Raw genomic sequence first — 27,642 nt, forward strand, 5'->3', positions numbered from 1 at the left:
CCTCGGCTCGGGGCCAGCAAGTGGGAAGTTGGGTGCTGGTCGCCTCTGGGCTGATCCCCCTGAGGCGGAGGCGGAGGCGTAGGCGGCGGGCCATCCTGCGTCCCCCGGGGCCCTGCGAAGCGGGAGACGGGGCAGGGCGCGGGCGAGGCCTCCGGGCCGGGCGTGCCGGGTTTCCCGGAGCGAGCAAAAGGCAGGCCCAGTGCGGGAGGGCGTCCCCAGGGAGGCGCGAGGTGTGGCGAGCAGCAGGAGCCGTGAGGAAAGCGGAGCGGCAGCGGGTGTGTGGGGGGGGCAGCCGCGGCAGGGTGTGGCGGCGCGCGGGGTTTTTGTGTGGTGGGTGGGTGTGTCGGGTTTGTGAGGGTCCCGTCTGAGGAGAGGGTGCGTGGGGGTGGGGAGGAGGCTTAGGCGTGGTGTGTGCGGGCCCGGGGTCGGGGTCTGCGGCTCGTCGTGCGGGGCGGGAGCGTTGGTGTGGCGAGGGAGGGGTGCGAGGCCGGAGGCTGTCGTCGCGTGCCTTGCGCGGGGGGGAGGGAGACGTGTGAGCAGAGCAAGCAGGGCTCGTCTGCGGGCTTGCTTAAAGGCAGGCAAAGCGGCAGGCAACAGCGTCTACGGCCATACCACCCTGAACACGCCCGATCTCGTCTGATCTCGGAAGCTAAGCAGGGTCAGGCCTGGTTAGTACTTGGATGGGAGACCTCCTGGGAATACTGGGTGCTGTAGGCTTTTTGCCTGCCCTCGCCACGCTCTCTGACGCGCCCCTCCTGCAGGACTGCCTCGGGCACGCGCTTTTGCCGCCTCGTCCTGGCTTGCTTCCGCTAAGGTCTCCCAGGCCCTAGCCGCCTCGCCCGCCGCTGCCGAGGGCGAGGGCTTTGGGCACCCGGCTCCGTGGGGCGTTTCTTTTTTTCACCGGCCGGTGCTCTTGGCCCCTGTTGGCGGCAGGTGTGGGTGGGAGGCCAGCTGGCCGCAGCGGCGGCTGGCGCCCCAAGGCCTGCCTGCGCTGGCGCTCGCTGCCAGCCGCTTCAGCTCCGCGGCTGGGAGAAAGGAAAGCCGCAAGGCGCAGCCCGGGCCTTTTGGGGGTGGCTGCTTTAGGGAAGCCCTTTGGCAGCACGCCTCCTTGGCAGCTGGCCCTTTAAAGGTGGGAGGAGGGAGAGGCAGCTGCTGCCCTAAGGTGGCCCTTTTGCCCGGGAAGGCTGCCTGCGGGCCTGGAGCAGTCCCAGCCTCGGCTCGGGGCCAGCAAGTGGGAAGTTGGGTGCTGGTCGCCTCTGGGCTGATCCCCCTGAGGCGGAGGCGGAGGCGGAGGCGGCGGGCCATCCTGCGTCCCCCGGGGCCCTGCGAAGCGGGAGACGGGGCAGGGCGCGGGCGAGGCCTCCGGGCCGGGCGTGCCGGGTTTCCCGGAGCGAGCAAAAGGCAGGCCCAGTGCGGGAGGGCGTCCCCAGGGAGGCGCGAGGTGTGGCGAGCAGCAGGAGCCGTGAGGAAAGCGGAGCGGCAGCGGGTGTGTGGGGGGGGCAGCCGCGGCAGGGTGTGGCGGCGCGCGGGGTTTTTGTGTGGTGGGTGGGTGTGTCGGGTTTGTGAGGGTCCCGTCTGAGGAGAGGGTGCGTGGGGGTGGGGAGGAGGCTTAGGCGTGGTGTGTGCGGGCCCGGGGTCGGGGTCTGCGGCTCGTCGTGCGGGGCGGGAGCGTTGGTGTGGCGAGGGAGGGGTGCGAGGCCGGAGGCTGTCGTCGCGTGCCTTGCGCGGGGGGGAGGGACACGTGTGAGCGGAGCAAGCAGGGCTCGTCTGCGGGCTTGCTTAAAGGCAGGCAAAGCGGCAGGCAACAGCGTCTACGGCCATACCACCCTGAACACGCCCGATCTCGTCTGATCTCGGAAGCTAAGCAGGGTCGGGCCTGGTTAGTACTTGGATGGGAGACCTCCTGGGAATACTGGGTGCTGTAGGCTTTTTGCCTGCCCTCGCCACGCTCTCTGACGCGCCCCGCCTGCAGGACTGCCTCGGGCACGCGCTTTTGCCGCCTCGTCCTGGCTTGCTTCCGCTAAGGTCTCCCAGGCCCTAGCCGCCTCGCCCGCCGCTGCCGAGGGCGAGGGCTTTGGGCACCCGGCTCCGTGGGGCGTTTCTTTTTTTCACCGGCCGGTGCTCTTGGCCCCTGTTGGCGGCAGGTGTGGGTGGGAGGCCAGCTGGCCGCAGCGGCGGCTGGCGCCCCAAGGCCTGCCTGCGCTGGCGCTCGCTGCCAGCCGCTTCAGCTCCGCGGCTGGGAGAAAGGAAAGCCGCAAGGCGCAGCCCGGGCCTTTTGGGGGTGGCTGCTTTAGGGAAGCCCTTTGGCAGCACGCCTCCTTGGCAGCTGGCCCTTTAAAGGTGGGAGGAGGGAGAGGCAGCTGCTGCCCTAAGGTGGCCCTTTTGCCCGGGAAGGCTGCCTGCGGGCCTGGAGCAGTCCCAGCCTCGGCTCGGGGCCAGCAAGTGGGAAGTTGGGTGCTGGTCGCCTCTGGGCTGATCCCCCTGAGGCGGAGGCGGAGGCGGAGGCGGCGGGCCATCCTGCGTCCCCCGGGGCCCTGCGAAGCGGGAGACGGGGCAGGGCGCGGGCGAGGCCTCCGGGCCGGGCGTGCCGGGTTTCCCGGAGCGAGCAAAAGGCAGGCCCAGTGCGGGAGGGCGTCCCCAGGGAGGCGCGAGGTGTGGCGAGCAGCAGGAGCCGTGAGGAAAGCGGAGCGGCAGCGGGTGTGTGGGGGGGGCAGCCGCGGCAGGGTGTGGCGGCGCGCGGGGTTTTTGTGTGGTGGGTGGGTGTGTCGGGTTTGTGAGGGTCCCGTCTGAGGAGAGGGTGCGTGGGGGTGGGGAGGAGGCTTAGGCGTGGTGTGTGCGGGCCCGGGGTCGGGGTCTGCGGCTCGTCGTGCGGGGCGGGAGCGTTGGTGTGGCGAGGGAGGGGTGCGAGGCCGGAGGCTGTCGTCGCGTGCCTTGCGCGGGGGGGAGGGAGACGTGTGAGCGGAGCAAGCAGGGCTCGTCTGCGGGCTTGCTTAAAGGCAGGCAAAGCGGCAGGCAACAGCGTCTACGGCCATACCACCCTGAACACGCCCGATCTCGTCTGATCTCGGAAGCTAAGCAGGGTCGGGCCTGGTTAGTACTTGGATGGGAGACCTCCTGGGAATACTGGGTGCTGTAGGCTTTTTGCCTGCCCTCGCCACGCTCTCTGACGCGCCCCGCCTGCAGGACTGCCTCGGGCACGCGCTTTTGCCGCCTCGTCCTGGCTTGCTTCCGCTAAGGTCTCCCAGGCCCTAGCCGCCTCGCCCGCCGCTGCCGAGGGCGAGGGCTTTGGGCACCCGGCTCCGTGGGGCGTTTCTTTTTTTCACCGGCCGGTGCTCTTGGCCCCTGTTGGCGGCAGGTGTGGGTGGGAGGCCAGCTGGCCGCAGCGGCGGCTGGCGCCCCAAGGCCTGCCTGCGCTGGCGCTCGCTGCCAGCCGCTTCAGCTCCGCGGCTGGGAGAAAGGAAAGCCGCAAGGCGCAGCCCGGGCCTTTTGGGGGTGGCTGCTTTAGGGAAGCCCTTTGGCAGCACGCCTCCTTGGCAGCTGGCCCTTTAAAGGTGGGAGGAGGGAGAGGCAGCTGCTGCCCTAAGGTGGCCCTTTTGCCCGGGAAGGCTGCCTGCGGGCCTGGAGCAGTCCCAGCCTCGGCTCGGGGCCAGCAAGTGGGAAGTTGGGTGCTGGTCGCCTCTGGGCTGATCCCCCTGAGGCGGAGGCGGAGGCGGAGGCGGCGGGCCATCCTGCGTCCCCCGGGGCCCTGCGAAGCGGGAGACGGGGCAGGGCGCGGGCGAGGCCTCCGGGCCGGGCGTGCCGGGTTTCCCGGAGCGAGCAAAAGGCAGGCCCAGTGCGGGAGGGCGTCCCCAGGGAGGCGCGAGGTGTGGCGAGCAGCAGGAGCCGTGAGGAAAGCGGAGCGGCAGCGGGTGTGTGGGGGGGGCAGCCGCGGCAGGGTGTGGCGGCGCGCGGGGTTTTTGTGTGGTGGGTGGGTGTGTCGGGTTTGTGAGGGTCCCGTCTGAGGAGAGGGTGCGTGGGGGTGGGGAGGAGGCTTAGGCGTGGTGTGTGCGGGCCCGGGGTCGGGGTCTGCGGCTCGTCGTGCGGGGCGGGAGCGTTGGTGTGGCGAGGGAGGGGTGCGAGGCCGGAGGCTGTCGTCGCGTGCCTTGCGCGGGGGGGAGGGAGACGTGTGAGCGGAGCAAGCAGGGCTCGTCTGCGGGCTTGCTTAAAGGCAGGCAAAGCGGCAGGCAACAGCGTCTACGGCCATACCACCCTGAACACGCCCGATCTCGTCTGATCTCGGAAGCTAAGCAGGGTCGGGCCTGGTTAGTACTTGGATGGGAGACCTCCTGGGAATACTGGGTGCTGTAGGCTTTTTGCCTGCCCTCGCCACGCTCTCTGACGCGCCCCGCCTGCAGGACTGCCTCGGGCACGCGCTTTTGCCGCCTCGTCCTGGCTTGCTTCCGCTAAGGTCTCCCAGGCCCTAGCCGCCTCGCCCGCCGCTGCCGAGGGCGAGGGCTTTGGGCACCCGGCTCCGTGGGGCGTTTCTTTTTTTCACCGGCCGGTGCTCTTGGCCCCTGTTGGCGGCAGGTGTGGGTGGGAGGCCAGCTGGCCGCAGCGGCGGCTGGCGCCCCAAGGCCTGCCTGCGCTGGCGCTCGCTGCCAGCCGCTTCAGCTCCGCGGCTGGGAGAAAGGAAAGCCGCAAGGCGCAGCCCGGGCCTTTTGGGGGTGGCTGCTTTAGGGAAGCCCTTTGGCAGCACGCCTCCTTGGCAGCTGGCCCTTTAAAGGTGGGAGGAGGGAGAGGCAGCTGCTGCCCTAAGGTGGCCCTTTTGCCCGGGAAGGCTGCCTGCGGGCCTGGAGCAGTCCCAGCCTCGGCTCGGGGCCAGCAAGTGGGAAGTTGGGTGCTGGTCGCCTCTGGGCTGATCCCCCTGAGGCGGAGGCGGAGGCGGAGGCGGCGGGCCATCCTGCGTCCCCCGGGGCCCTGCGAAGCGGGAGACGGGGCAGGGCGCGGGCGAGGCCTCCGGGCCGGGCGTGCCGGGTTTCCCGGAGCGAGCAAAAGGCAGGCCCAGTGCGGGAGGGCGTCCCCAGGGAGGCGCGAGGTGTGGCGAGCAGCAGGAGCCGTGAGGAAAGCGGAGCGGCAGCGGGTGTGTGGGGGGGGCAGCCGCGGCAGGGTGTGGCGGCGCGCGGGGTTTTTGTGTGGTGGGTGGGTGTGTCGGGTTTGTGAGGGTCCCGTCTGAGGAGAGGGTGCGTGGGGGTGGGGAGGAGGCTTAGGCGTGGTGTGTGCGGGCCCGGGGTCGGGGTCTGCGGCTCGTCGTGCGGGGCGGGAGCGTTGGTGTGGCGAGGGAGGGGTGCGAGGCCGGAGGCTGTCGTCGCGTGCCTTGCGCGGGGGGGAGGGAGACGTGTGAGCGGAGCAAGCAGGGCTCGTCTGCGGGCTTGCTTAAAGGCAGGCAAAGCGGCAGGCAACAGCGTCTACGGCCATACCACCCTGAACACGCCCGATCTCGTCTGATCTCGGAAGCTAAGCAGGGTCGGGCCTGGTTAGTACTTGGATGGGAGACCTCCTGGGAATACTGGGTGCTGTAGGCTTTTTGCCTGCCCTCGCCACGCTCTCTGACGCGCCCCGCCTGCAGGACTGCCTCGGGCACGCGCTTTTGCCGCCTCGTCCTGGCTTGCTTCCGCTAAGGTCTCCCAGGCCCTAGCCGCCTCGCCCGCCGCTGCCGAGGGCGAGGGCTTTGGGCACCCGGCTCCGTGGGGCGTTTCTTTTTTTCACCGGCCGGTGCTCTTGGCCCCTGTTGGCGGCAGGTGTGGGTGGGAGGCCAGCTGGCCGCAGCGGCGGCTGGCGCCCCAAGGCCTGCCTGCGCTGGCGCTCGCTGCCAGCCGCTTCAGCTCCGCAGCTGGGAGAAAGGAAAGCCGCAAGGCGCAGCCCGGGCCTTTTGGGGGTGGCTGCTTTAGGGAAGCCCTTTGGCAGCACGCCTCCTTGGCAGCTGGCCCTTTAAAGGTGGGAGGAGGGAGAGGCAGCTGCTGCCCTAAGGTGGCCCTTTTGCCCGGGAAGGCTGCCTGCGGGCCTGGAGCAGTCCCAGCCTCGGCTCGGGGCCAGCAAGTGGGAAGTTGGGTGCTGGTCGCCTCTGGGCTGATCCCCCTGAGGCGGAGGCGGAGGCGGAGGCGGCGGGCCATCCTGCGTCCCCCGGGGCCCTGCGAAGCGGGAGACGGGGCAGGGCGCGGGCGAGGCCTCCGGGCCGGGCGTGCCGGGTTTCCCGGAGCGAGCAAAAGGCAGGCCCAGTGCGGGAGGGCGTCCCCAGGGAGGCGCGAGGTGTGGCGAGCAGCAGGAGCCGTGAGGAAAGCGGAGCGGCAGCGGGTGTGTGTGGGGGGCAGCCGCGGCAGGGTGTGGCGGCGCGCGGGGTTTTTGTGTGGTGGGTGGGTGTGTCGGGTTTGTGAGGGTCCCGTCTGAGGAGAGGGTGCGTGGGGGTGGGGAGGAGGCTTAGGCGTGGTGTGTGCGGGCCCGGGGTCGGGGTCTGCGGCTCGTCGTGCGGGGCGGGAGCGTTGGTGTGGCGAGGGAGGGGTGCGAGGCCGGAGGCTGTCGTCGCGTGCCTTGCGCGGGGGGGAGGGAGACGTGTGAGCGGAGCAAGCAGGGCTCGTCTGCGGGCTTGCTTAAAGGCAGGCAAAGCGGCAGGCAACAGCGTCTACGGCCATACCACCCTGAACACGCCCGATCTCGTCTGATCTCGGAAGCTAAGCAGGGTCAGGCCTGGTTAGTACTTGGATGGGAGACCTCCTGGGAATACTGGGTGCTGTAGGCTTTTTGCCTGCCCTCGCCACGCTCTCTGACGCGCCCCGCCTGCAGGACTGCCTCGGGCACGCGCTTTTGCCGCCTCGTCCTGGCTTGCTTCCGCTAAGGTCTCCCAGGCCCTAGCCGCCTCGCCCGCCGCTGCCGAGGGCGAGGGCTTTGGGCACCCGGCTCCGTGGGGCGTTTCTTTTTTTCACCGGCCGGTGCTCTTGGCCCCTGTTGGCGGCAGGTGTGGGTGGGAGGCCAGCTGGCCGCAGCGGCGGCTGGCGCCCCAAGGCCTGCCTGCGCTGGCGCTCGCTGCCAGCCGCTTCAGCTCCGCGGCTGGGAGAAAGGAAAGCCGCAAGGCGCAGCCCGGGCCTTTTGGGGGTGGCTGCTTTAGGGAAGCCCTTTGGCAGCACGCCTCCTTGGCAGCTGGCCCTTTAAAGGTGGGAGGAGGGAGAGGCAGCTGCTGCCCTAAGGTGGCCCTTTTGCCCGGGAAGGCTGCCTGCGGGCCTGGAGCAGTCCCAGCCTCGGCTCGGGGCCAGCAAGTGGGAAGTTGGGTGCTGGTCGCCTCTGGGCTGATCCCCCTGAGGCGGAGGCGGAGGCGGAGGCGGAGGCGGCGGGCCATCCTGCGTCCCCCGGGGCCCTGCGAAGCGGGAGACGGGGCAGGGCGCGGGCGAGGCCTCCGGGCCGGGCGTGCCGGGTTTCCCGGAGCGAGCAAAAGGCAGGCCCAGTGCGGGAGGGCGTCCCCAGGGAGGCGCGAGGTGTGGCGAGCAGCAGGAGCCGTGAGGAAAGCGGAGCGGCAGCGGGTGTGTGGGGGGGGCAGCCGCGGCAGGGTGTGGCGGCGCGCGGGGTTTTTGTGTGGTGGGTGGGTGTGTCGGGTTTGTGAGGGTCCCGTCTGAGGAGAGGGTGCGTGGGGGTGGGGAGGAGGCTTAGGCGTGGTGTGTGCGGGCCCGGGGTCGGGGTCTGCGGCTCGTCGTGCGGGGCGGGAGCGTTGGTGTGGCGAGGGAGGGGTGCGAGGCCGGAGGCTGTCGTCGCGTGCCTTGCGCGGGGGGGAGGGAGACGTGTGAGCGGAGCAAGCAGGGCTCGTCTGCGGGCTTGCTTAAAGGCAGGCAAAGCGGCAGGCAACAGCGTCTACGGCCATACCACCCTGAACACGCCCGATCTCGTCTGATCTCGGAAGCTAAGCAGGGTCGGGCCTGGTTAGTACTTGGATGGGAGACCTCCTGGGAATACTGGGTGCTGTAGGCTTTTTGCCTGCCCTCGCCACGCTCTCTGACGCGCCCCGCCTGCAGGACTGCCTCGGGCACGCGCTTTTGCCGCCTCGTCCTGGCTTGCTTCCGCTAAGGTCTCCCAGGCCCTAGCCGCCTCGCCCGCCGCTGCCGAGGGCGAGGGCTTTGGGCACCCGGCTCCGTGGGGCGTTTCTTTTTTTCACCGGCCGGTGCTCTTGGCCCCTGTTGGCGGCAGGTGTGGGTGGGAGGCCAGCTGGCCGCAGCGGCGGCGGCTCGCGCCCCAAGGCCTGCCTGCGCTGGCGCTCGCTGCCAGCCGCTTCAGCTCCGCAGCTGGGAGAAAGGAAAGCCGCAAGGCGCAGCCCGGGCCTTTTGGGGGTGGCTGCTTTAGGGAAGCCCTTTGGCAGCACGCCTCCTTGGCAGCTGGCCCTTTAAAGGTGGGAGGAGGGAGAGGCAGCTGCTGCCCTAAGGTGGCCCTTTTGCCCGGGAAGGCTGCCTGCGGGCCTGGAGCAGTCCCAGCCTCGGCTCGGGGCCAGCAAGTGGGAAGTTGGGTGCTGGTCGCCTCTGGGCTGATCCCCCTGAGGCGGAGGCAGAGGCGGAGGCGGCGGGCCATCCTGCGTCCCCCGGGGCCCTGCGAAGCGGGAGACGGGGCAGGGCGCGGGCGAGGCCTCCGGGCCGGGCGTGCCGGGTTTCCCGGAGCGAGCAAAAGGCAGGCCCAGTGCGGGAGGGCGTCCCCAGGGAGGCGCGAGGTGTGGCGAGCAGCAGGAGCCGTGAGGAAAGCGGAGCGGCAGCGGGTGTGTGTGGGGGGCAGCCGCGGCAGGGTGTGGCGGCGCGCGGGGTTTTTGTGTGGTGGGTGGGTGTGTCGGGTTTGTGAGGGTCCCGTCTGAGGAGAGGGTGCGTGGGGGTGGGGAGGAGGCTTAGGCGTGGTGTGTGCGGGCCCGGGGTCGGGGTCTGCGGCTCGTCGTGCGGGGCGGGAGCGTTGGTGTGGCGAGGGAGGGGTGCGAGGCCGGAGGCTGTCGTCGCGTGCCTTGCGCGGGGGGGAGGGAGACGTGTGAGCGGAGCAAGCAGGGCTCGTCTGCGGGCTTGCTTAAAGGCAGGCAAAGCGGCAGGCAACAGCGTCTACGGCCATACCACCCTGAACACGCCCGATCTCGTCTGATCTCGGAAGCTAAGCAGGGTCGGGCCTGGTTAGTACTTGGATGGGAGACCTCCTGGGAATACTGGGTGCTGTAGGCTTTTTGCCTGCCCTCGCCACGCTCTCTGACGCGCCCCGCCTGCAGGACTGCCTCGGGCACGCGCTTTTGCCGCCTCGTCCTGGCTTGCTTCCGCTAAGGTCTCCCAGGCCCTAGCCGCCTCGCCCGCCGCTGCCGAGGGCGAGGGCTTTGGGCACCCGGCTCCGTGGGGCGTTTCTTTTTTTCACCGGCCGGTGCTCTTGGCCCCTGTTGGCGGCAGGTGTGGGTGGGAGGCCAGCTGGCCGCAGCGGCGGCTGGCGCCCCAAGGCCTGCCTGCGCTGGCGCTCGCTGCCAGCCGCTTCAGCTCCGCGGCTGGGAGAAAGGAAAGCCGCAAGGCGCAGCCCGGGCCTTTTGGGGGTGGCTGCTTTAGGGAAGCCCTTTGGCAGCACGCCTCCTTGGCAGCTGGCCCTTTAAAGGTGGGAGGAGGGAGAGGCAGCTGCTGCCCTAAGGTGGCCCTTTTGCCCGGGAAGGCTGCCTGCGGGCCTGGAGCAGTCCCAGCCTCGGCTCGGGGCCAGCAAGTGGGAAGTTGGGTGCTGGTCGCCTCTGGGCTGATCCCCCTGAGGCGGAGGCGGAGGCGGAGGCGGAGGCGGCGGGCCATCCTGCGTCCCCCGGGGCCCTGCGAAGCGGGAGACGGGGCAGGGCGCGGGCGAGGCCTCCGGGCCGGGCGTGCCGGGTTTCCCGGAGCGAGCAAAAGGCAGGCCCAGTGCGGGAGGGCGTCCCCAGGGAGGCGCGAGGTGTGGCGAGCAGCAGGAGCCGTGAGGAAAGCGGAGCGGCAGCGGGTGTGTGGGGGGGGCAGCCGCGGCAGGGTGTGGCGGCGCGCGGGGTTTTTGTGTGGTGGGTGGGTGTGTCGGGTTTGTGAGGGTCCCGTCTGAGGAGAGGGTGCGTGGGGGTGGGGAGGAGGCTTAGGCGTGGTGTGTGCGGGCCCGGGGTCGGGGTCTGCGGCTCGTCGTGCGGGGCGGGAGCGTTGGTGTGGCGAGGGAGGGGTGCGAGGCCGGAGGCTGTCGTCGCGTGCCTTGCGCGGGGGGGAGGGAGACGTGTGAGCGGAGCAAGCAGGGCTCGTCTGCGGGCTTGCTTAAAGGCAGGCAAAGCGGCAGGCAACAGCGTCTACGGCCATACCACCCTGAACACGCCCGATCTCGTCTGATCTCGGAAGCTAAGCAGGGTCGGGCCTGGTTAGTACTTGGATGGGAGACCTCCTGGGAATACTGGGTGCTGTAGGCTTTTTGCCTGCCCTCGCCACGCTCTCTGACGCGCCCCGCCTGCAGGACTGCCTCGGGCACGCGCTTTTGCCGCCTCGTCCTGGCTTGCTTCCGCTAAGGTCTCCCAGGCCCTAGCCGCCTCGCCCGCCGCTGCCGAGGGCGAGGGCTTTGGGCACCCGGCTCCGTGGGGCGTTTCTTTTTTTCACCGGCCGGTGCTCTTGGCCCCTGTTGGCGGCAGGTGTGGGTGGGAGGCCAGCTGGCCGCAGCGGCGGCTGGCGCCCCAAGGCCTGCCTGCGCTGGCGCTCGCTGCCAGCCGCTTCAGCTCCGCGGCTGGGAGAAAGGAAAGCCGCAAGGCGCAGCCCGGGCCTTTTGGGGGTGGCTGCTTTAGGGAAGCCCTTTGGCAGCACGCCTCCTTGGCAGCTGGCCCTTTAAAGGTGGGAGGAGGGAGAGGCAGCTGCTGCCCTAAGGTGGCCCTTTTGCCCGGGAAGGCTGCCTGCGGGCCTGGAGCAGTCCCAGCCTCGGCTCGGGGCCAGCAAGTGGGAAGTTGGGTGCTGGTCGCCTCTGGGCTGATCCCCCTGAGGCGGAGGCGGAGGCGGAGGCGGAGGCGGCGGGCCATCCTGCGTCCCCCGGGGCCCTGCGAAGCGGGAGACGGGGCAGGGCGCGGGCGAGGCCTCCGGGCCGGGCGTGCCGGGTTTCCCGGAGCGAGCAAAAGGCAGGCCCAGTGCGGGAGGGCGTCCCCAGGGAGGCGCGAGGTGTGGCGAGCAGCAGGAGCCGTGAGGAAAGCGGAGCGGCAGCGGGTGTGTGGGGGGGGCAGCCGCGGCAGGGTGTGGCGGCGCGCGGGGTTTTTGTGTGGTGGGTGGGTGTGTCGGGTTTGTGAGGGTCCCGTCTGAGGAGAGGGTGCGTGGGGGTGGGGAGGAGGCTTAGGCGTGGTGTGTGCGGGCCCGGGGTCGGGGTCTGCGGCTCGTCGTGCGGGGCGGGAGCGTTGGTGTGGCGAGGGAGGGGTGCGAGGCCGGAGGCTGTCGTCGCGTGCCTTGCGCGGGGGGGAGGGAGACGTGTGAGCGGAGCAAGCAGGGCTCGTCTGCGGGCTTGCTTAAAGGCAGGCAAAGCGGCAGGCAACAGCGTCTACGGCCATACCACCCTGAACACGCCCGATCTCGTCTGATCTCGGAAGCTAAGCAGGGTCGGGCCTGGTTAGTACTTGGATGGGAGACCTCCTGGGAATACTGGGTGCTGTAGGCTTTTTGCCTGCCCTCGCCACGCTCTCTGACGCGCCCCGCCTGCAGGACTGCCTCGGGCACGCGCTTTTGCCGCCTCGTCCTGGCTTGCTTCCGCTAAGGTCTCCCAGGCCCTAGCCGCCTCGCCCGCCGCTGCCGAGGGCGAGGGCTTTGGGCACCCGGCTCCGTGGGGCGTTTCTTTTTTTCACCGGCCGGTGCTCTTGGCCCCTGTTGGCGGCAGGTGTGGGTGGGAGGCCAGCTGGCCGCAGCGGCGGCTGGCGCCCCAAGGCCTGCCTGCGCTGGCGCTCGCTGCCAGCCGCTTCAGCTCCGCGGCTGGGAGAAAGGAAAGCCGCAAGGCGCAGCCCGGGCCTTTTGGGGGTGGCTGCTTTAGGGAAGCCCTTTGGCAGCACGCCTCCTTGGCAGCTGGCCCTTTAAAGGTGGGAGGAGGGAGAGGCAGCTGCTGCCCTAAGGTGGCCCTTTTGCCCGGGAAGGCTGCCTGCGGGCCTGGAGCAGTCCCAGCCTCGGCTCGGGGCCAGCAAGTGGGAAGTTGGGTGCTGGTCGCCTCTGGGCTGATCCCCCTGAGGCGGAGGCGGAGGCGGAGGCGGCGGGCCATCCTGCGTCCCCCGGGGCCCTGCGAAGCGGGAGACGGGGCAGGGCGCGGGCGAGGCCTCCGGGCCGGGCGTGCCGGGTTTCCCGGAGCGAGCAAAAGGCAGGCCCAGTGCGGGAGGGCGTCCCCAGGGAGGCGCGAGGTGTGGCGAGCAGCAGGAGCCGTGAGGAAAGCGGAGCGGCAGCGGGTGTGTGGGGGGGGGCAGCCGCGGCAGGGTGTGGCGGCGCGCGGGGTTTTTGTGTGGTGGGTGGGTGTGTCGGGTTTGTGAGGGTCCCGTCTGAGGAGAGGGTGCGTGGGGGTGGGGAGGAGGCTTAGGCGTGGTGTGTGCGGGCCCGGGGTCGGGGTCTGCGGCTCGTCGTGCGGGGCGGGAGCGTTGGTGTGGCGAGGGAGGGGTGCGAGGCCGGAGGCTGTCGTCGCGTGCCTTGCGCGGGGGGGAGGGAGACGTGTGAGCGGAGCAAGCAGGGCTCGTCTGCGGGCTTGCTTAAAGGCAGGCAAAGCGGCAGGCAACAGCGTCTACGGCCATACCACCCTGAACACGCCCGATCTCGTCTGATCTCGGAAGCTAAGCAGGGTCGGGCCTGGTTAGTACTTGGATGGGAGACCTCCTGGGAATACTGGGTGCTGTAGGCTTTTTGCCTGCCCTCGCCACGCTCTCTGACGCGCCCCGCCTGCAGGACTGCCTCGGGCACGCGCTTTTGCCGCCTCGTCCTGGCTTGCTTCCGCTAAGGTCTCCCAGGCCCTAGCCGCCTCGCCCGCCGCTGCCGAGGGCGAGGGCTTTGGGCACCCGGCTCCGTGGGGCGTTTCTTTTTTTCACCGGCCGGTGCTCTTGGCCCCTGTTGGCGGCAGGTGTGGGTGGGAGGCCAGCTGGCCGCAGCGGCGGCTGGCGCCCCAAGGCCTGCCTGCGCTGGCGCTCGCTGCCAGCCGCTTCAGCTCCGCGGCTGGGAGAAAGGAAAGCCGCAAGGCGCAGCCCGGGCCTTTTGGGGGTGGCTGCTTTAGGGAAGCCCTTTGGCAGCACGCCTCCTTGGCAGCTGGCCCTTTAAAGGTGGGAGGAGGGAGAGGCAGCTGCTGCCCTAAGGTGGCCCTTTTGCCCGGGAAGGCTGCCTGCGGGCCTGGAGCAGTCCCAGCCTCGGCTCGGGGCCAGCAAGTGGGAAGTTGGGTGCTGGTCGCCTCTGGGCTGATCCCCCTGAGGCGGAGGCGGAGGCGGCGGGCCATCCTGCGTCCCCCGGGGCCCTGCGAAGCGGGAGACGGGGCAGGGCGCGGGCGAGGCCTCCGGGCCGGGCGTGCCGGGTTTCCCGGAGCGAGCAAAAGGCAGGCCCAGTGCGGGAGGGCGTCCCCAGGGAGGCGCGAGGTGTGGCGAGCAGCAGGAGCCGTGAGGAAAGCGGAGCGGCAGCGGGTGTGTGGGGGGGGCAGCCGCGGCAGGGTGTGGCGGCGCGCGGGGTTTTTGTGTGGTGGGTGGGTGTGTCGGGTTTGTGAGGGTCCCGTCTGAGGAGAGGGTGCGTGGGGGTGGGGAGGAGGCTTAGGCGTGGTGTGTGCGGGCCCGGGGTCGGGGTCTGCGGCTCGTCGTGCGGGGCGGGAGCGTTGGTGTGGCGAGGGAGGGGTGCGAGGCAGGGGTGCGAGGCCGGAGGCTGTTGTCGCGTGCCTTGCGCGGGGGGGGAGGGACACGTGTGAGCGGAGCAAGCAGGGCTTGTCTGCGGGCTTGCTTAAAGGCAGGCAAAGCGGCAGGCAACAGCGTCTACGGCCATACCACCCTGAACACGCCCGATCTCGTCTGATCTCGGAAGCTAAGCAGGGTCGGGCCTGGTTAGTACTTGGATAGGAGACCTCCTGGGAATACTGGGTGCTGTAGGCTTTTTGCCTGCCCTCGCCACGCTCTCTGACGCGCCCCGCCTGCAGGACTGCCTCGGGCACGCGCTTTTGCCGCCTCGTCCTGGCTTGCTTCCGCTAAGGTCTCCCAGGCCCTAGCCGCCTCGCCCGCCGCTGCCGAGGGCGAGGGCTTTGGGCACCCGGCTCCGTGGGGCGTTTCTTTTTTTCACCGGCCGGTGCTCTTGGCCCCTGTTGGCGGCAGGTGTGGGTGGGAGGCCAGCTGGCCGCAGCGGCGGCTGGCGCCCCAAGGCCTGCCTGCGCTGGCGCTCGCTGCCAGCCGCTTCAGCTCCGCGGCTGGGAGAAAGGAAAGCCGCAAGGCGCAGCCCGGGCCTTTTGGGGGTGGCTGCTTTAGGGAAGCCCTTTGGCAGCACGCCTCCTTGGCAGCTGGCCCTTTAAAGGTGGGAGGAGGGAGAGGCAGCTGCTGCCCTAAGGTGGCCCTTTTGCCCGGGAAGGCTGCCTGCGGGCCTGGAGCAGTCCCAGCCTCGGCTCGGGGCCAGCAAGTGGGAAGTTGGGTGCTGGTCGCCTCTGGGCTGATCCCCCTGAGGCGGAGGCGGAGGCGGAGGCGGCGGGCCATCCTGCGTCCCCCGGGGCCCTGCGAAGCGGGAGACGGGGCAGGGCGCGGGCGAGGCCTCCGGGCCGGGCGTGCCGGGTTTCCCGGAGCGAGCAAAAGGCAGGCCCAGTGCGGGAGGGCGTCCCCAGGGAGGCGCGAGGTGTGGCGAGCAGCAGGAGCCGTGAGGAAAGCGGAGCGGCAGCGGGTGTGTGGGGGGGGCAGCCGCGGCAGGGTGTGGCGGCGCGCGGGGTTTTTGTGTGGTGGGTGGGTGTGTCGGGTTTGTGAGGGTCCCGTCTGAGGAGAGGGTGCGTGGGGGTGGGGAGGAGGCTTAGGCGTGGTGTGTGCGGGCCCGGGGTCGGGGTCTGCGGCTCGTCGTGCGGGGCGGGAGCGTTGGTGTGGCGAGGGAGGGGTGCGAGGCCGGAGGCTGTCGTCGCGTGCCTTGCGCGGGGGGGAGGGAGACGTGTGAGCGGAGCAAGCAGGGCTCGTCTGCGGGCTTGCTTAAAGGCAGGCAAAGCGGCAGGCAACAGCGTCTACGGCCATACCACCCTGAACACGCCCGATCTCGTCTGATCTCGGAAGCTAAGCAGGGTCGGGCCTGGTTAGTACTTGGATGGGAGACCTCCTGGGAATACTGGGTGCTGTAGGCTTTTTGCCTGCCCTCGCCACGCTCTCTGACGCGCCCCGCCTGCAGGACTGCCTCGGGCACGCGCTTTTGCCGCCTCGTCCTGGCTTGCTTCCGCTAAGGTCTCCCAGGCCCTAGCCGCCTCGCCCGCCGCTGCCGAGGGCGAGGGCTTTGGGCACCCGGCTCCGTGGGGCGTTTCTTTTTTTCACCGGCCGGTGCTCTTGGCCCCTGTTGGCGGCAGGTGTGGGTGGGAGGCCAGCTGGCCGCAGCGGCGGCTGGCACCCCAAGGCCTGCCTGCGCTGGCGCTCGCTGCCAGCCGCTTCAGCTCCGCGGCTGGGAGAAAGGAAAGCCGCAAGGCGCAGCCCGGGCCTTTTGGGGGTGGCTGCTTTAGGGAAGCCCTTTGGCAGCACGCCTCCTTGGCAGCTGGCCCTTTAAAGGTGGGAGGAGGGAGAGGCAGCTGCTGCCCTAAGGTGGCCCTTTTGCCCGGGAAGGCTGCCTGCGGGCCTGGAGCAGTCCCAGCCTCGGCTCGGGGCCAGCAAGTGGGAAGTTGGGTGCTGGTCGCCTCTGGGCTGATCCCCCTGAGGCGGAGGCGGAGGCGGCGGGCCATCCTGCGTCCCCCGGGGCCCTGCGAAGCGGGAGACGGGGCAGGGCGCGGGCGAGGCCTCCGGGCCGGGCGTGCCGGGTTTCCCGGAGCGAGCAAAAGGCAGGCCCAGTGCGGGAGGGCGTCCCCAGGGAGGCGCGAGGTGTGGCGAGCAGCAGGAGCCGTGAGGAAAGCGGAGCGGCAGCGGGTGTGTGGGGGGGGCAGCCGCGGCAGGGTGTGGCGGCGCGCGGGGTTTTTGTGTGGTGGGTGGGTGTGTCGGGTTTGTGAGGGTCCCGTCTGAGGAGAGGGTGCGTGGGGGTGGGGAGGAGGCTTAGGCGTGGTGTGTGCGGGCCCGGGGTCGGGGTCTGCGGCTCGTCGTGCGGGGCGGGAGCGTTGGTGTGGCGAGGGAGGGGTGCGAGGCAGGGGTGCGAGGCCGGAGGCTGTTGTCGCGTGCCTTGCGCGGGGGGGGAGGGACACGTGTGAGCGGAGCAAGCAGGGCTTGTCTGCGGGCTTGCTTAAAGGCAGGCAAAGCGGCAGGCAACAGCGTCTACGGCCATACCACCCTGAACACGCCCGATCTCGTCTGATCTCGGAAGCTAAGCAGGGTCGGGCCTGGTTAGTACTTGGATAGGAGACCTCCTGGGAATACTGGGTGCTGTAGGCTTTTTGCCTGCCCTCGCCACGCTCTCTGACGCGCCCCGCCTGCAGGACTGCCTCGGGCACGCGCTTTTGCCGCCTCGTCCTGGCTTGCTTCCGCTAAGGTCTCCCAGGCCCTAGCCGCCTCGCCCGCCGCTGCCGAGGGCGAGGGCTTTGGGCACCCGGCTCCGTGGGGCGTTTCTTTTTTTCACCGGCCGGTGCTCTTGGCCCCTGTTGGCGGCAGGTGTGGGTGGGAGGCCAGCTGGCCGCAGCGGCGGCTGGCGCCCCAAGGCCTGCCTGCGCTGGCGCTCGCTGCCAGCCGCTTCAGCTCCGCGGCTGGGAGAAAGGAAAGCCGCAAGGCGCAGCCCGGGCCTTTTGGGGGTGGCTGCTTTAGGGAAGCCCTTTGGCAGCACGCCTCCTTGGCAGCTGGCCCTTTAAAGGTGGGAGGAGGGAGAGGCAGCTGCTGCCCTAAGGTGGCCCTTTTGCCCGGGAAGGCTGCCTGCGGGCCTGGAGCAGTCCCAGCCTCGGCTCGGGGCCAGCAAGTGGGAAGTTGGGTGCTGGTCGCCTCTGGGCTGATCCCCCTGAGGCGGAGGCGCGTTTCTTTTTTTCACCGGCCGCTGCTCTTGAGTGCGTGGGGTGGAGGGCAGGGGCAATGGTATATTGTGTGGGGATAGGGTGGAGGTTTAGGTGCCGTGTGGTGCATTTGATGCTCAGAAGCAAACTACTATCAGGCCTGTTTAGTATTTGGACGGGAGACTGGCTAGAACTATTCCAGAACATGGAATTGTCGCCTAGTTGCTCTGTTTTACACTTAGGCTGGAGATGATCTGGGTTTACCGGCTGTTGTACGTTTAATGTCAGTGTTTAAAATTAATTAGTCTTTTCTTTATTTCTGTTTACTTTTGCTTTCTTTCTTGGCTGGAAAGGGAGGGCTTTAGCAATACCTGTTATGGGACGGGAAGCGAGGCCTTTGTTTGAAACGTGGTTCTGTGTGCTACTCCCGCCTTCATCTCCCTGCGATAAGTAGCTGCAGTTCCCCCTAGGCCGGAGGGAAGGGCGGTCCTATCGGAAAATCCTGGGAGGTGCGTGCGGGCCGGGGCGTTGAAGTCCTGCGCTGTGTGCGCGGCGGGGAAGCTGTAAGGACATCAGCTGACTCCGTAGAGTCATGAGACGTGGGTCAGGCGGGTGCTGCGGTCACAGCGAGCGGCGTCTCCTGCAGCTCGGGCCGGCCATGCTTCGCCTTCTGCTCCGAGCGGCCGGGCTGGTAGCGCTGCTTCCCGTGGGGCTCGGCGCAGCTGTAAGTGTTTCTCCGGGGAGCGAGCGCGGAGAGCTGCCTTGCTGGGGGCTCCCGTCCCTGGCTGGGCTCATGCGGAAGTGGGGAATAGCCTGCGGCGTCGTCTTGCGCTGGGGCAGGTGGAGGGATCCCTGCGGGCCCTGAGCTCCCTTAAGGGCGTCAGTGACTGTGCAGGGATCATGTGCGGGGGGGAAAGCACCCACTGGAGAGGAATTTGGGCCCCCATCCTCTCCCATTTCATTTTATTTACACACATTGCAAATATGGAGGCGGGGATGGGGGTGAACTGGGGCTTCGGTACAGTTGTCTTCCCTCATTCCCTTCTCAGGGCTGACTCCCAGGAGGTGGGGTGCATGAGTTGGATGCATGGCAAGCACTCATACTGTCTGCACTGTCCTCTGAGCACAGATTCAATGTTATACCTGGTGGGCTGGGTAGAGGGTGCAAAGCGTGTGGAGCAGGGTAGTCTAGGGGCAACCACGTCTGTGTTTTCAGCTGTATTTTTCGCGGACAGGTGTGTCTGTCTCTTCCCACTTCTCAAGCTGTGCTAATGTGCCAAGGGGCTCTCCAACTCTCCAATAAGGACCTGATGCCTGAGGAGATTGCAGGAGCCTACTGCTCCTTTATTCAGCTTGGTTGGTGGACGGGACAGATGCAGATTACTTAGGCCGTGTCTACACTGCCACTTTACAGCGCTGCAACTTTCTTGCTCAGGGGTGTGAAAAAACACCCCACTGAGCACTGCAAGTTTCAGTGCTGTAAAGTGGCAATGTAGACAGTGCACCAGTGCTGGGAGCTACTCCCCTCATGGGAGTGGCTTTTTTTTTTTTTTTCTCAGCACTGGGTGCCGTGACTACACAGCCATGTTAAAGTGCTGCTGTGGCAGTGGTTTAGCATTGCTAGTGAAGACATATCCTTAAATACTGTTACCTTTCTTAGTAGAATCCTGCCCACTTTCCTCCCCGCTTGGTTATGGAGCTTTGATTCTGACTTTTTTTGAGGCCATGTTTACAATTTTTCTTCTTACAGCAAACAGATTTTGTACTACCTGGCTTAGTGAGACGCTTAGGGTATGTCTCACTGGCAAGTTTCTGCACAACAAGTTAGCCCATTTTTATTAAAGGGCTGGTATGAAACTGCTGTTGCGTGTCCACCCTGTGCTCCTTATGATGGTGGAGCGCATCCACATTAGCAGCTCTTGCAACTGCAAAGAGAGCAGTGCATTGTGGTAGCTATTCCACTGTGCAACTGGCCCATGGGGTGCTTTGGGAAGGGTTTGCAATGCCTCATGGGGCAGGCACAGCGTCACATGATGCAGGTTTCCAGATCCCATTGTTCCATGGACATCCTCTGCATTGCCAGTTGCTTTTCAACTGAAGAGGAGGTGGGGGTGGGCAGAGTGTTTGATAGGGAGGGTGTGTGTGTACAGAGGTGGGGGAGAGTGTGTCAGCAGACAGCGTCAGGAAGCAACCAGTCTTGAGGCAGGGAGAAACCCCCGATATCAGCCTCCGCCTCCTTCCCCAGCTCAGGAAGGGCGCAGGTCTCCAGCAGAGTTCAAAACAATGAACAGAGCGGCCACAACGCTTCCGGAGGCCAATCGATTGCTTTGTGCGCTGTAATGTGTTTACATTGCTAATACAGCGCTGGAGCCTCTGAGCTTTAAGGCTTACAATTCTCGTCAAGGTGGGTTTTTTTGCAGCGCTGCAACTGAGGACTTTCTGCATGCAAAGTGGCGTGTTTACACCTCGGGAGTTACATTGCAGAAAGCTGCTTCACTTCGTAGTAACTTGCCAGTGTAGACAAGGCCTTAGTTTTGCTCTTTGCTTTCTGAACTCTCATCCACAATAGCGAGAAAATCCAGGATATCCTGAAAGCCATGAATTGTCATTAAAAAAGCCCCCTGCCTCTTGATAGGCCTATTTTTAGCCTTCAGAATCTATCTTGACAAGTTATACATTAGATGACTTTAGGTCTTTAATTGTCTTGGTTGAATTTGTTTTTGTGCTGTTCTGCACTTGTCAGGGCTCTGGCACCATCAGACAATGCATCAGGTAGAAAACATTAATTTACTAGTGTGGGTTGAGAACAGGGAAGTGTATCTGTTTTTTCTCTGCCATTTTTAATGTGCTTTATCATGCTACTTGCTCTTTCTATATAGATTTGCATCAGATTGCATCCAGTGTTACAGTCTTGCTAAAGGCCTATATGAGTTGCAATATTTAGGCTTAAGGCCTGAGTGAAGAGTACTGTGGGAGTTCTAATGCAGCATTTCCTCTAGGTTTGTGCATTTGAAGTAAACCCTTAGCATTATTTTAATACTCATCTGTTTTAATGTTGTATACATATTCTAAAGAATGTTAACACACAGTAAAAAGCAGAGTAACTCCATGGGGTGTTTTGGTTTAAACTGACAGTAGCTCGTAACACAGTACCTGGTCTTTTTAATTATTTTGAAAAAGCAAACAGGTTTAAATTTTAAATCAGTATCGTGGCCTCTTGGCTTAAAAATAAAAGGTGGGTGGGGGAAGAGACAGATGTCAGAATGCATATAAAAGGGGTTTATTGAGGCTGCAGGGTATAGACAAGCATGGTCTAGCTCAGGGGTTCTCAAACTGGGGGTTGGGACCCTTCAGGGGGTTGCGAGGTTATTACATGAGGGGTCATGAGCTGTCAGCCTCCACCCCAAACCCCACTTTGCCTCCAGCATTTATAATTCAGAGGCTTGCTATGTGAAAGGGGTCACCAGTACAAAAGTTTGAGAACCACTGGTCTAGGCCTCAATGGTTCTTTAGCTCCCAGACCAAAACTCAGATTGAGAGTCTCCATGAATCCTGGCCTAGAATATGCAGGTGTGGAAGGGACTGAAGATATATACACTAAATATATAATATTCCTTTAAACTAGCTTTCAAAATTCTGCTTAGCATAATGAGTAAACTATCATCTTGAGAAGTGCAGGCCTGTATATTTTTCGGCCTGGGCTGGCAAATGTTCACAACAACTTTACCAGGCTGCCTTAAAGGGATTTTTGTGCATGTGCATGTCTCATTTTTTTCCCCCTATGGTTCCTCTGAAGAGCAGAAATAAGGGGTGAGATGTGGGAAGTGGTTTGCATGCTTTATGTTTGTTCTCCAGTGATCCTGAATGCATGAAGGCTGGAATTGAATAATTGATGGCTATGTCATTATTCTGAGGTGAATGTAGACACCATCATAGGTCAATGATTTTTTGGTTGGGTTCTTGAGACCGCAACCTTATGTACCAGGGACACCTACTATCATGTAATGGTGTAGTGTTGGAATGGAAATGGTGTGCGAGGGAAGCAGATTAGGTAGCGAGTGCAAAGTGTTAACTATAGCTGTGTTTCTTCGACGGAGTAAGGGTCTGGTAATATTTTATTAGTTATTGGAAAGTAATCATCACTATATGATTTGTGAGACAATATCCCAAAATTGTGAGAAGAATTCTTATTACTAGTTTAGCATTCACAGGTTTTTGTGATAACTTATCGATGGGAGACTATAGAGATCAGGACTGGGTTGTCAGAGTTCTAGATAATTTTTATTCTAAGTTAATAAACCTTCTATAGCTATCCTTGACAGTGATAGTAGTCTCTCCACCGACCTTGGTGTCCTGGGCGGTGGGTGCCAAATAATACCTCTCTCTGTTTCCTAGGCTGGGCGAGGGGGATTGTATGTCTTAATATCAAAAAGCTGATGCTGGTTCCTGGTTGCAGGCCAAGTTGACCAAGAAGTCCCTTCACAACCACATTCTAACCTACTGGAAACTCATATAAAACAGGAAGGTGCAGGGACTGTCAGTCGGTAGAGATGATTTCCTTCAAGCAATTGCCGCTTGAAGCAAAGGCTGCAGGGGCTGCTGGAGTTGTCTTCTTCTCCATGATGATATCCCGGACCTTCCTGGCAGAGCAACTTGAGTTTGGCACACAGAGGTGGCTGCGGAGATTACAGATGGCATTGTTTGTTAATGCGCTGATGCTCATAGGTTCTCTTTACATCTGGAGATGTATAGTGACCACATTCTACAGGCTTTCAGCTGCTAACTCCTATTGTTTCATGCCATGGAAAATAGCTGTGCTAATGTTTCTAGGTTTGGCACACTCTAGCTTTTTTACATTGCTGTTTCTTGTTGCAGAAGAGCCCTATTTCTTTTCCTTAGCTTCTTACACATGTCTAGGAGCCTATATAATCCTTATTTTCTTTCTCTTCACTCTGGGCTCTGTAGAGCAAGTTTATAAACTCTTGGTCAGCAGAGGTGCTAAGACAAGTGGTATCAATAAGAGTAGTAAAGCTGTCATGAAACCTGTTTTGGCTGTTATGGTGACAGTTGCACTGACTGCTGTTGGGTTGTTGAATGCTTCCCAGCCTCCTGCAGTGACCTCAGTGGTGATTCCTCTTCTCAAACTGCCTTCGTCCATGGACGGCCTGAAGGTGGTGTTGCTATCAGATATTCATCTGGGACCCACTGTAGGGAAGACTAAACTTGCAATGGTTGTGCAGATGGTCAAAGCTTTAAAACCCAATATCACTGTGATTGTAGGTGATCTGTCAGATTCTGAAGTGATGGCCATCCGACCTGCTGTCGAACCTCTTAGTGAGCTTAATTCCCCATTGGGAAATTTTTTTGTCACTGGAAACCATGAGTATTATACTTCTGATGTCAACAGCTGGTTTGAATTACTGAAGTCATTTAACATTCATCCACTCCACAATGAGAATGTGAAGATCTCTTCTCCAAGGAGCAGCAATGATTGGTTCTGTCTGGCTGGGGTTGATGATATTGAGGCTCAGGTGTTGCACTATTCTGGGCATGGCATGGATTTAAAAAAAGCCCTAGTTGACTGCAGTACTGATCATGCAATAGTACTTCTGGCTCATCAACCACTGGCTGCAAAATGGGCTCTCCAAGATCGGCCAGACATAAATTTGATCCTTTCTGGCCACACTCATGGTGGGCAAATATTCCCTCTGAATGCTGGTGCCTATTTGCTGAATCCCTTCTTTGTTGGCTTGTATAAAGTTGGACAGAGCACTTTCGTATATGTCAGCCCGGGGACTATGTATTATGGAATTCCAATGAGGCTGGGCAGCAGAGCTGAAATAACGGAGATCATCCTGCGCTCTCCCTGAATGGTCTGCCAACTTACAAATTCTGTCTCCTCTATCAGCCAGTAGAACTGACGGTTTGAGTCACAAGTCCCCAAGCCAAGTCCGTCCCTGATGTAACTCCGGGGAAGTCACTGAAGTTAGAAGTGATGGACTTGGTTCTGTAAGTCTGATTCTGCTCTTTGTGCAGAAAGCACTACTTCTTTTGCCACATAGTAAGTTTATCAAACACCTATCGCAGATGAGTGGAAGTGATGAACTCATCTGATTGATTTATTATTTGTGCTATTGATATGTTGCATTTTAAAGATATCACCATGAGATCAGTGTTTGGTTTTAAGTGTGCTTATTGTGTATGTTTAATATCTGTAATCAGTCATTAATTCACAGTCCATTTTTCACTTGTTTGTTGGCATCTGATGGAGTGGTGCCACCTAACTCATGATGATGTACAGTTCACCTACTGAGAAGTCTGGTGAAACTGTGGATGCAAATTTTGTAGAGTACTCTAGAAAGTCTTCATTGAGGTCTATCGAGTCCTCCTCCTATGGGAAATGAATGGGTTATTTGCCCATGCTAGGGTTGCCAATTTTGGTTGGACATATTCCTGGAGGTTTCATCACATGACATAATCTTTAATTAAAGATTAATTTTTAATTCCTGGAGACTCTAGGACAATCCTGGAGGGTTGGCAACCTTAGGCCCTATGCATCTGCTCCTTTAAAATCTACATAAAAACCTAAATCATAAGAATTGGAGAGACTTTTATAGTGGGGAAGGGTGGAAATAGCTTCCTTGTTTTGCCTAAATGTAACCAGTCATCCAGTGAGTATCTAATGTATTATAAAGGGACATTGTTAACTTAAAACTCCCACTTCAGTGTGAGTGTTCAGTACTTTACTGTTGGTATGAGCAACACTTACACTATGTTTACGCTAGCCCTTTTGTCGGTAAAACTTTTGTCAGCCAGGGGTGTAGAAAAAAATACCCCCGACCAACATAAGTTTCACCGACAGAAGCGCCGTTGTGGACAGCTCTATGTCGGTGGGAGATGCTCTTCTGCTGACGTAGCTACCGCTGCTTGTTAGGGGTGGTTTAATTAAGATGATGGGAGAGCTCTCTCCCGTCGACATAGAGCGGCTACATGGGAGACCTTACAGTGGCACAGCTTACAGTGCACAGCTGTACTGCTGCAGGTCTCTAGTGTAGAGTTAGCCTTAAAATCTACAATTGAAAGAATTGGAGTGGGAAAACTTTTTTTCCCAGTTGTATTATTTGGGTAGGTTTAGTTAGCTTCTTTCCATTGTATATAGTTAGTTTCTCCTTTTTGTTTTGTGTAGGTATTTTTTACCCAGCAACTGGGGAGAGAGAACTTAAAAACAAAGTAGCTGTGACTCAAAAGAAAAGGTACTTAGATTGTAAATTAATATTTTCCCTTGACCAGAACTAGATTAGATAGCAAGTACAGTAGAACCTCCGAGTTATGAAAACCTCGGGAATGGAGGTTGTTCAAACTCTGAAATGTTCCTAACTCTGAACAAAACGTTATGGTTGTTCTTTCAAAAATTTACAACTGAACATTGACTTAATACAACTTTTAATACTGTGCAGAAGAAAAATGCTGTTTGTAACATGTGTTAAATGAAACAAGCACAGAAACCATTTCCTTACCTTGTCAAATCTTTTTTTTAAACTTTCCCTTTATTTTTATTTTTTTAGTAGTTTACATTTAACACAGTACATATGGTAGTTGCTTTTTATTTTTATGTTTTGTCTCTGCTGCTGCCTGCTTGTGTAGTTCCGGTTCCAAAATGAGGTGAGTGGTTGACTGGTCAGTTCATAACTTTGGTGTTCATAACTGAGGTTCTACTGTAACTTCTGTTTGTGTATAGACTTTCTAGTGCCCTGACCTCTAATTGTTCTGCTTTGAAAAAAGATGGCCTTCTTTTTGTGCATCTCTTTAAAGAGCACTATCTAGCGTTTGAATCCGTACTTCAGTCTGGTATGTTTCTTAGTGCAATTTAATATAGCTAAATTAATAATTGTTTGGGTTTTTAATATAAATTAAATCAGATTGTTTTTGGTTCTCCCACATTGTTCTAGGGCATGAGAATCAAAAATTGAAGTGGAATTAATTTGTACTTGCTGTCCAAGCTGACTGAAGTGCAAAAATAAATAAGACTCTTTTTTCACTCTTTCCCCAGGTGTACTAATCTGAGAGCCATAATTACTAATAGCATATGGGATTTTTAATTTTTTAATCTGGCAGTGTCCCTTTAACTCTTTAACCTGATACAGGATTCTCTCTCCTCATATAAACACTGTCTAGCTGTTTCTCACCCACCAAAACTGTGCACCCTCTTGTTCTTGACAATTGGCTCTGGGCAAATCAACATCTTTATTAAATCTTCCTGTGCCTCTAACTCAGATGGCCCCCCGTTATTGGGGTATCTGAAACACCTCACAATCTTCTTCACATCAACCCTGTGAGAGTAGAGACATTCTAGCAGATGAGGAACAGAGACAGAGGAAACTTGTGGCAGAGATGGGGAACTGAATCCAAGTCCCAAGCTAACCCCCTAACCACTGGACCACTTCTCCCCAGTTTCCCAATGTCTAAAACAGTGATAATACCCTGCACTTTCACAAAATGTTTTGTATTTATGGAGCACCTTTCATTTGAGGATCCCAAAACATAACTTGACCCCCATACATTTCATACACTTTGTGTGTGTATGCCTTATGTTTCTCTGACTGCTCTTTCCCTGGTTGACTTAGTATTGCTGCTACCTGACCAGCATGAGTTGTGTAGATAGCCCCCAGTGATGTGTCAGTGAAAGACCTGAGTTAAAATCCATGTCTCCCACTTGGTAGTGCAAAGCATTCTCTCTTGGCCACATCTTTTCTAATCATTAAATTATTTGAGGATTATTGCTATGTTATGCAGCTAATTGTCTAGCTAATTACCTTCCATGGGAGGTGGGCATTGTGGTTTGCTTCAGTGTCTGCTTCTCAGTGAGCACGGAAATGTCAGTTTCTCTATTCCTCTCTTGCCCTTTCCAAGAAAACACAAATGTGCACAAAAATCAGTATGGAGAATTGACTCCTACCACAAATAAGCAGGTGATTTTTTAAATTGTTCTGTGAATATTTTGACCATTTTTTCATCTATTTTTGTTGTCTTTAATTGTGACTATTTCTTTGGGGTTTAATTAAATATTTTTGTTGTTCTTGATTTCTTTTCTACTAGAATGCAAAATTATTGAAAAGGCTACTCGGAGTGCCATTGCAGCCATACCCAAATCCTATGATCACTTTTTGTGAAAATAAACCATATACATTGGAGAATCAATATGCATATTTATAAATCATAGTACTGATATAATGAATGCATTGAACACTAAGATTGTTACTGTTCCAAGCAATTAATAAAAAGTTAATATTGTTCACAGGTGGAGACAAGTGTCTTTTGTAATGATCATTCAATTTGATTTTTTTTTATATTCCTGAGTGCAAGTGAAAAGGAAATTTCAGTGTATTAAACCTGTGTTTAATACATCCAGGCTGGGAACAGTGAGTCCAGTGTTATCAGGTTGGGGAGATGAGTCATATAATGTGATTGCAGGGATGGAGATGAGGAATATTAAAGATGAAGGGGAGGGAGAGCAGAATGTATGAGTGGTTCTTAGTTGGGTTTTATATTTGGGGGGTGGTGGTGGTGAGGACAGGCTGAGGGGGAGTCTGTCTGTTGTTAAGGAGGGGATCTAATGTGTTGTGCCTGGAGTTGGATCATATGTTGTATGATGGTCATAAAAAAGATGGCTGCATCCTCTTACCACACCACCGAGAGTTAAACAGAACAGTAGGAGAGGCAGATAAACATGGACATGTTTATTCATATGGTAGGGGCCATATCCTGCAGGAAAAATTCCATGGACTTAAATGGGAGCTGTGCCTATGTAAAGACTATAGGATCAGTACCTAAGTCAGGCCTGCACAACTCGTAAAGCAGCAAGGGCCATATTACTCCAAAGAAAACAGCTGAGGGCCGAACCCCACTCCAGCGCCGCCAAACCCCTCCCCAGCGCCACCCAACACCCCCCCCGTGCCACCCAGCCCCCCTGAAACAACCCCCCAGTGCTGCCCAGCCCCCCCGAAACAACCCCCCCCCAGTGCCGCCCGCCCCACAGAAACAAACCCTCCTTCCCTAGCGCTGCCTCATCGAAACAGCGTTATTGAACCTTGGTAATATGTTATAGCGGACCCCTAAGGTAGTATAATTAAGGTAAAAGAACACTCTTTTTGCTAGAAGTAGAATAAGATCTTCCCCCCACTTTGTAATCAATTGCCCTGTTGAATGAATGAGGAAGGCGTGGAAGGCAGGCACCTCCAGACCGCTGCAACCCTTGGAGAGGGGATTGGAGCCAGACCAGATCAGTAGAACAGGTCAGCCACCAACTCACCGCTCGCCTCCTCAGCCCCCCACCCCCGCCGCTGGCTCACCTGCCCCCCTGCCACTGCCTGCCCACTCGCCTCCTCAGTCGCCGGCTCACCTGCCCCCCCCCCCCCACTGCCCGCCTGCCTCCTCAGCCCCCCCCCTCCCCCGGCTCACCTACTCACCCTCGCCAATGCCCGCCTGCTTGCCTCCACAGCCCCCCGGCTTGCCTACTCACCCCCCGCCACTGCCCACATGCTTGCCTCCTCAGCCCCCCCCCGCCACTGCCCGCCCGCTCGCCTCCTCAGCCCCCCTCCC

At 60.7% G+C, this 27,642-nt stretch overlaps 2 protein-coding genes and 14 non-coding genes across 16 annotated transcripts in view; all 16 read left to right on the top strand.

The window, feature by feature from the left end:
* The first annotated feature begins 598 nt into the window (after positions 1 to 598).
* On the top strand, positions 599 to 717 carry LOC128833318 (5S ribosomal RNA). Its single transcript, XR_008444205.1, has one exon. It is a non-coding gene; the product is annotated as a 5S ribosomal RNA (ribosomal RNA).
* Positions 718 to 1,809: 1,092 nt separating this feature from the next.
* Positions 1,810 to 1,928, top strand: LOC128833301 (5S ribosomal RNA). The gene has a single exon (XR_008444189.1). It is a non-coding gene; the product is annotated as a 5S ribosomal RNA (ribosomal RNA).
* Positions 1,929 to 3,020: 1,092 nt separating this feature from the next.
* LOC128833303 (5S ribosomal RNA) lies at positions 3,021 to 3,139 on the top strand. Its single transcript, XR_008444191.1, has one exon. It is a non-coding gene; the product is annotated as a 5S ribosomal RNA (ribosomal RNA).
* Positions 3,140 to 4,231: 1,092 nt separating this feature from the next.
* Positions 4,232 to 4,350, top strand: LOC128833304 (5S ribosomal RNA). Its single transcript, XR_008444192.1, has one exon. It is a non-coding gene; the product is annotated as a 5S ribosomal RNA (ribosomal RNA).
* A 1,092-nt stretch (positions 4,351 to 5,442) lies between these two features.
* On the top strand, positions 5,443 to 5,561 carry LOC128833305 (5S ribosomal RNA). The gene has a single exon (XR_008444193.1). It is a non-coding gene; the product is annotated as a 5S ribosomal RNA (ribosomal RNA).
* Positions 5,562 to 6,653: 1,092 nt separating this feature from the next.
* On the top strand, positions 6,654 to 6,772 carry LOC128833319 (5S ribosomal RNA). The gene has a single exon (XR_008444206.1). It is a non-coding gene; the product is annotated as a 5S ribosomal RNA (ribosomal RNA).
* Positions 6,773 to 7,870: 1,098 nt separating this feature from the next.
* LOC128833306 (5S ribosomal RNA) lies at positions 7,871 to 7,989 on the top strand. Its single transcript, XR_008444194.1, has one exon. It is a non-coding gene; the product is annotated as a 5S ribosomal RNA (ribosomal RNA).
* Positions 7,990 to 9,084: 1,095 nt separating this feature from the next.
* Positions 9,085 to 9,203, top strand: LOC128833307 (5S ribosomal RNA). Its single transcript, XR_008444195.1, has one exon. It is a non-coding gene; the product is annotated as a 5S ribosomal RNA (ribosomal RNA).
* Positions 9,204 to 10,301: 1,098 nt separating this feature from the next.
* Positions 10,302 to 10,420, top strand: LOC128833309 (5S ribosomal RNA). Its single transcript, XR_008444196.1, has one exon. It is a non-coding gene; the product is annotated as a 5S ribosomal RNA (ribosomal RNA).
* Positions 10,421 to 11,518: 1,098 nt separating this feature from the next.
* Positions 11,519 to 11,637, top strand: LOC128833310 (5S ribosomal RNA). The gene has a single exon (XR_008444197.1). It is a non-coding gene; the product is annotated as a 5S ribosomal RNA (ribosomal RNA).
* A 1,093-nt stretch (positions 11,638 to 12,730) lies between these two features.
* Positions 12,731 to 12,849, top strand: LOC128833311 (5S ribosomal RNA). Its single transcript, XR_008444198.1, has one exon. It is a non-coding gene; the product is annotated as a 5S ribosomal RNA (ribosomal RNA).
* A 1,100-nt stretch (positions 12,850 to 13,949) lies between these two features.
* LOC128833315 (5S ribosomal RNA) lies at positions 13,950 to 14,068 on the top strand. Its single transcript, XR_008444202.1, has one exon. It is a non-coding gene; the product is annotated as a 5S ribosomal RNA (ribosomal RNA).
* Positions 14,069 to 15,160: 1,092 nt separating this feature from the next.
* Positions 15,161 to 15,279, top strand: LOC128833312 (5S ribosomal RNA). The gene has a single exon (XR_008444199.1). It is a non-coding gene; the product is annotated as a 5S ribosomal RNA (ribosomal RNA).
* A 1,100-nt stretch (positions 15,280 to 16,379) lies between these two features.
* LOC128833316 (5S ribosomal RNA) lies at positions 16,380 to 16,498 on the top strand. The gene has a single exon (XR_008444203.1). It is a non-coding gene; the product is annotated as a 5S ribosomal RNA (ribosomal RNA).
* Positions 16,499 to 17,583: 1,085 nt separating this feature from the next.
* The window catches only part of GLB1 (galactosidase beta 1), a 96,278-nt gene continuing 86,219 nt past the window's right edge, over positions 17,584 to 27,642 (top strand). Inside the window, exon 1 of the mRNA XM_054019516.1 lies at positions 17,584 to 17,767. Coding sequence (XP_053875491.1) covers positions 17,636 to 17,767 — 132 coding nt within the window. The 5' untranslated portion in view covers positions 17,584 to 17,635. The remainder of the gene's footprint in view (positions 17,768 to 27,642) is intronic.
* On the top strand, positions 17,678 to 26,336 carry TMPPE (transmembrane protein with metallophosphoesterase domain). Its single transcript, XM_054019517.1, has 4 exons — positions 17,678 to 17,767; positions 21,500 to 23,052; positions 24,230 to 24,296; positions 26,140 to 26,336. The coding sequence occupies exon 2, from the start codon at positions 21,594 to 21,596 to the stop codon at positions 22,911 to 22,913; it is 1,320 nt and encodes a 439-aa protein (XP_053875492.1). The 5' UTR covers positions 17,678 to 17,767; positions 21,500 to 21,593; the 3' UTR covers positions 22,914 to 23,052; positions 24,230 to 24,296; positions 26,140 to 26,336.

Source organism: Malaclemys terrapin, chromosome 2, assembly GCF_027887155.1.
Source record: "Malaclemys terrapin pileata isolate rMalTer1 chromosome 2, rMalTer1.hap1, whole genome shotgun sequence".
In the NCBI taxonomy this organism is placed as follows: Eukaryota; Metazoa; Chordata; order Testudines; family Emydidae; genus Malaclemys; species Malaclemys terrapin.

What these genes read in the sequence shown, in the direction of transcription:
- TMPPE (XM_054019517.1), top strand. Translation starts at nt 21,594, where the DNA reads ATGATTTCCTTCAAGCAATTGCCGCTTGAAGCAAAGGCTGCAGGGGCT.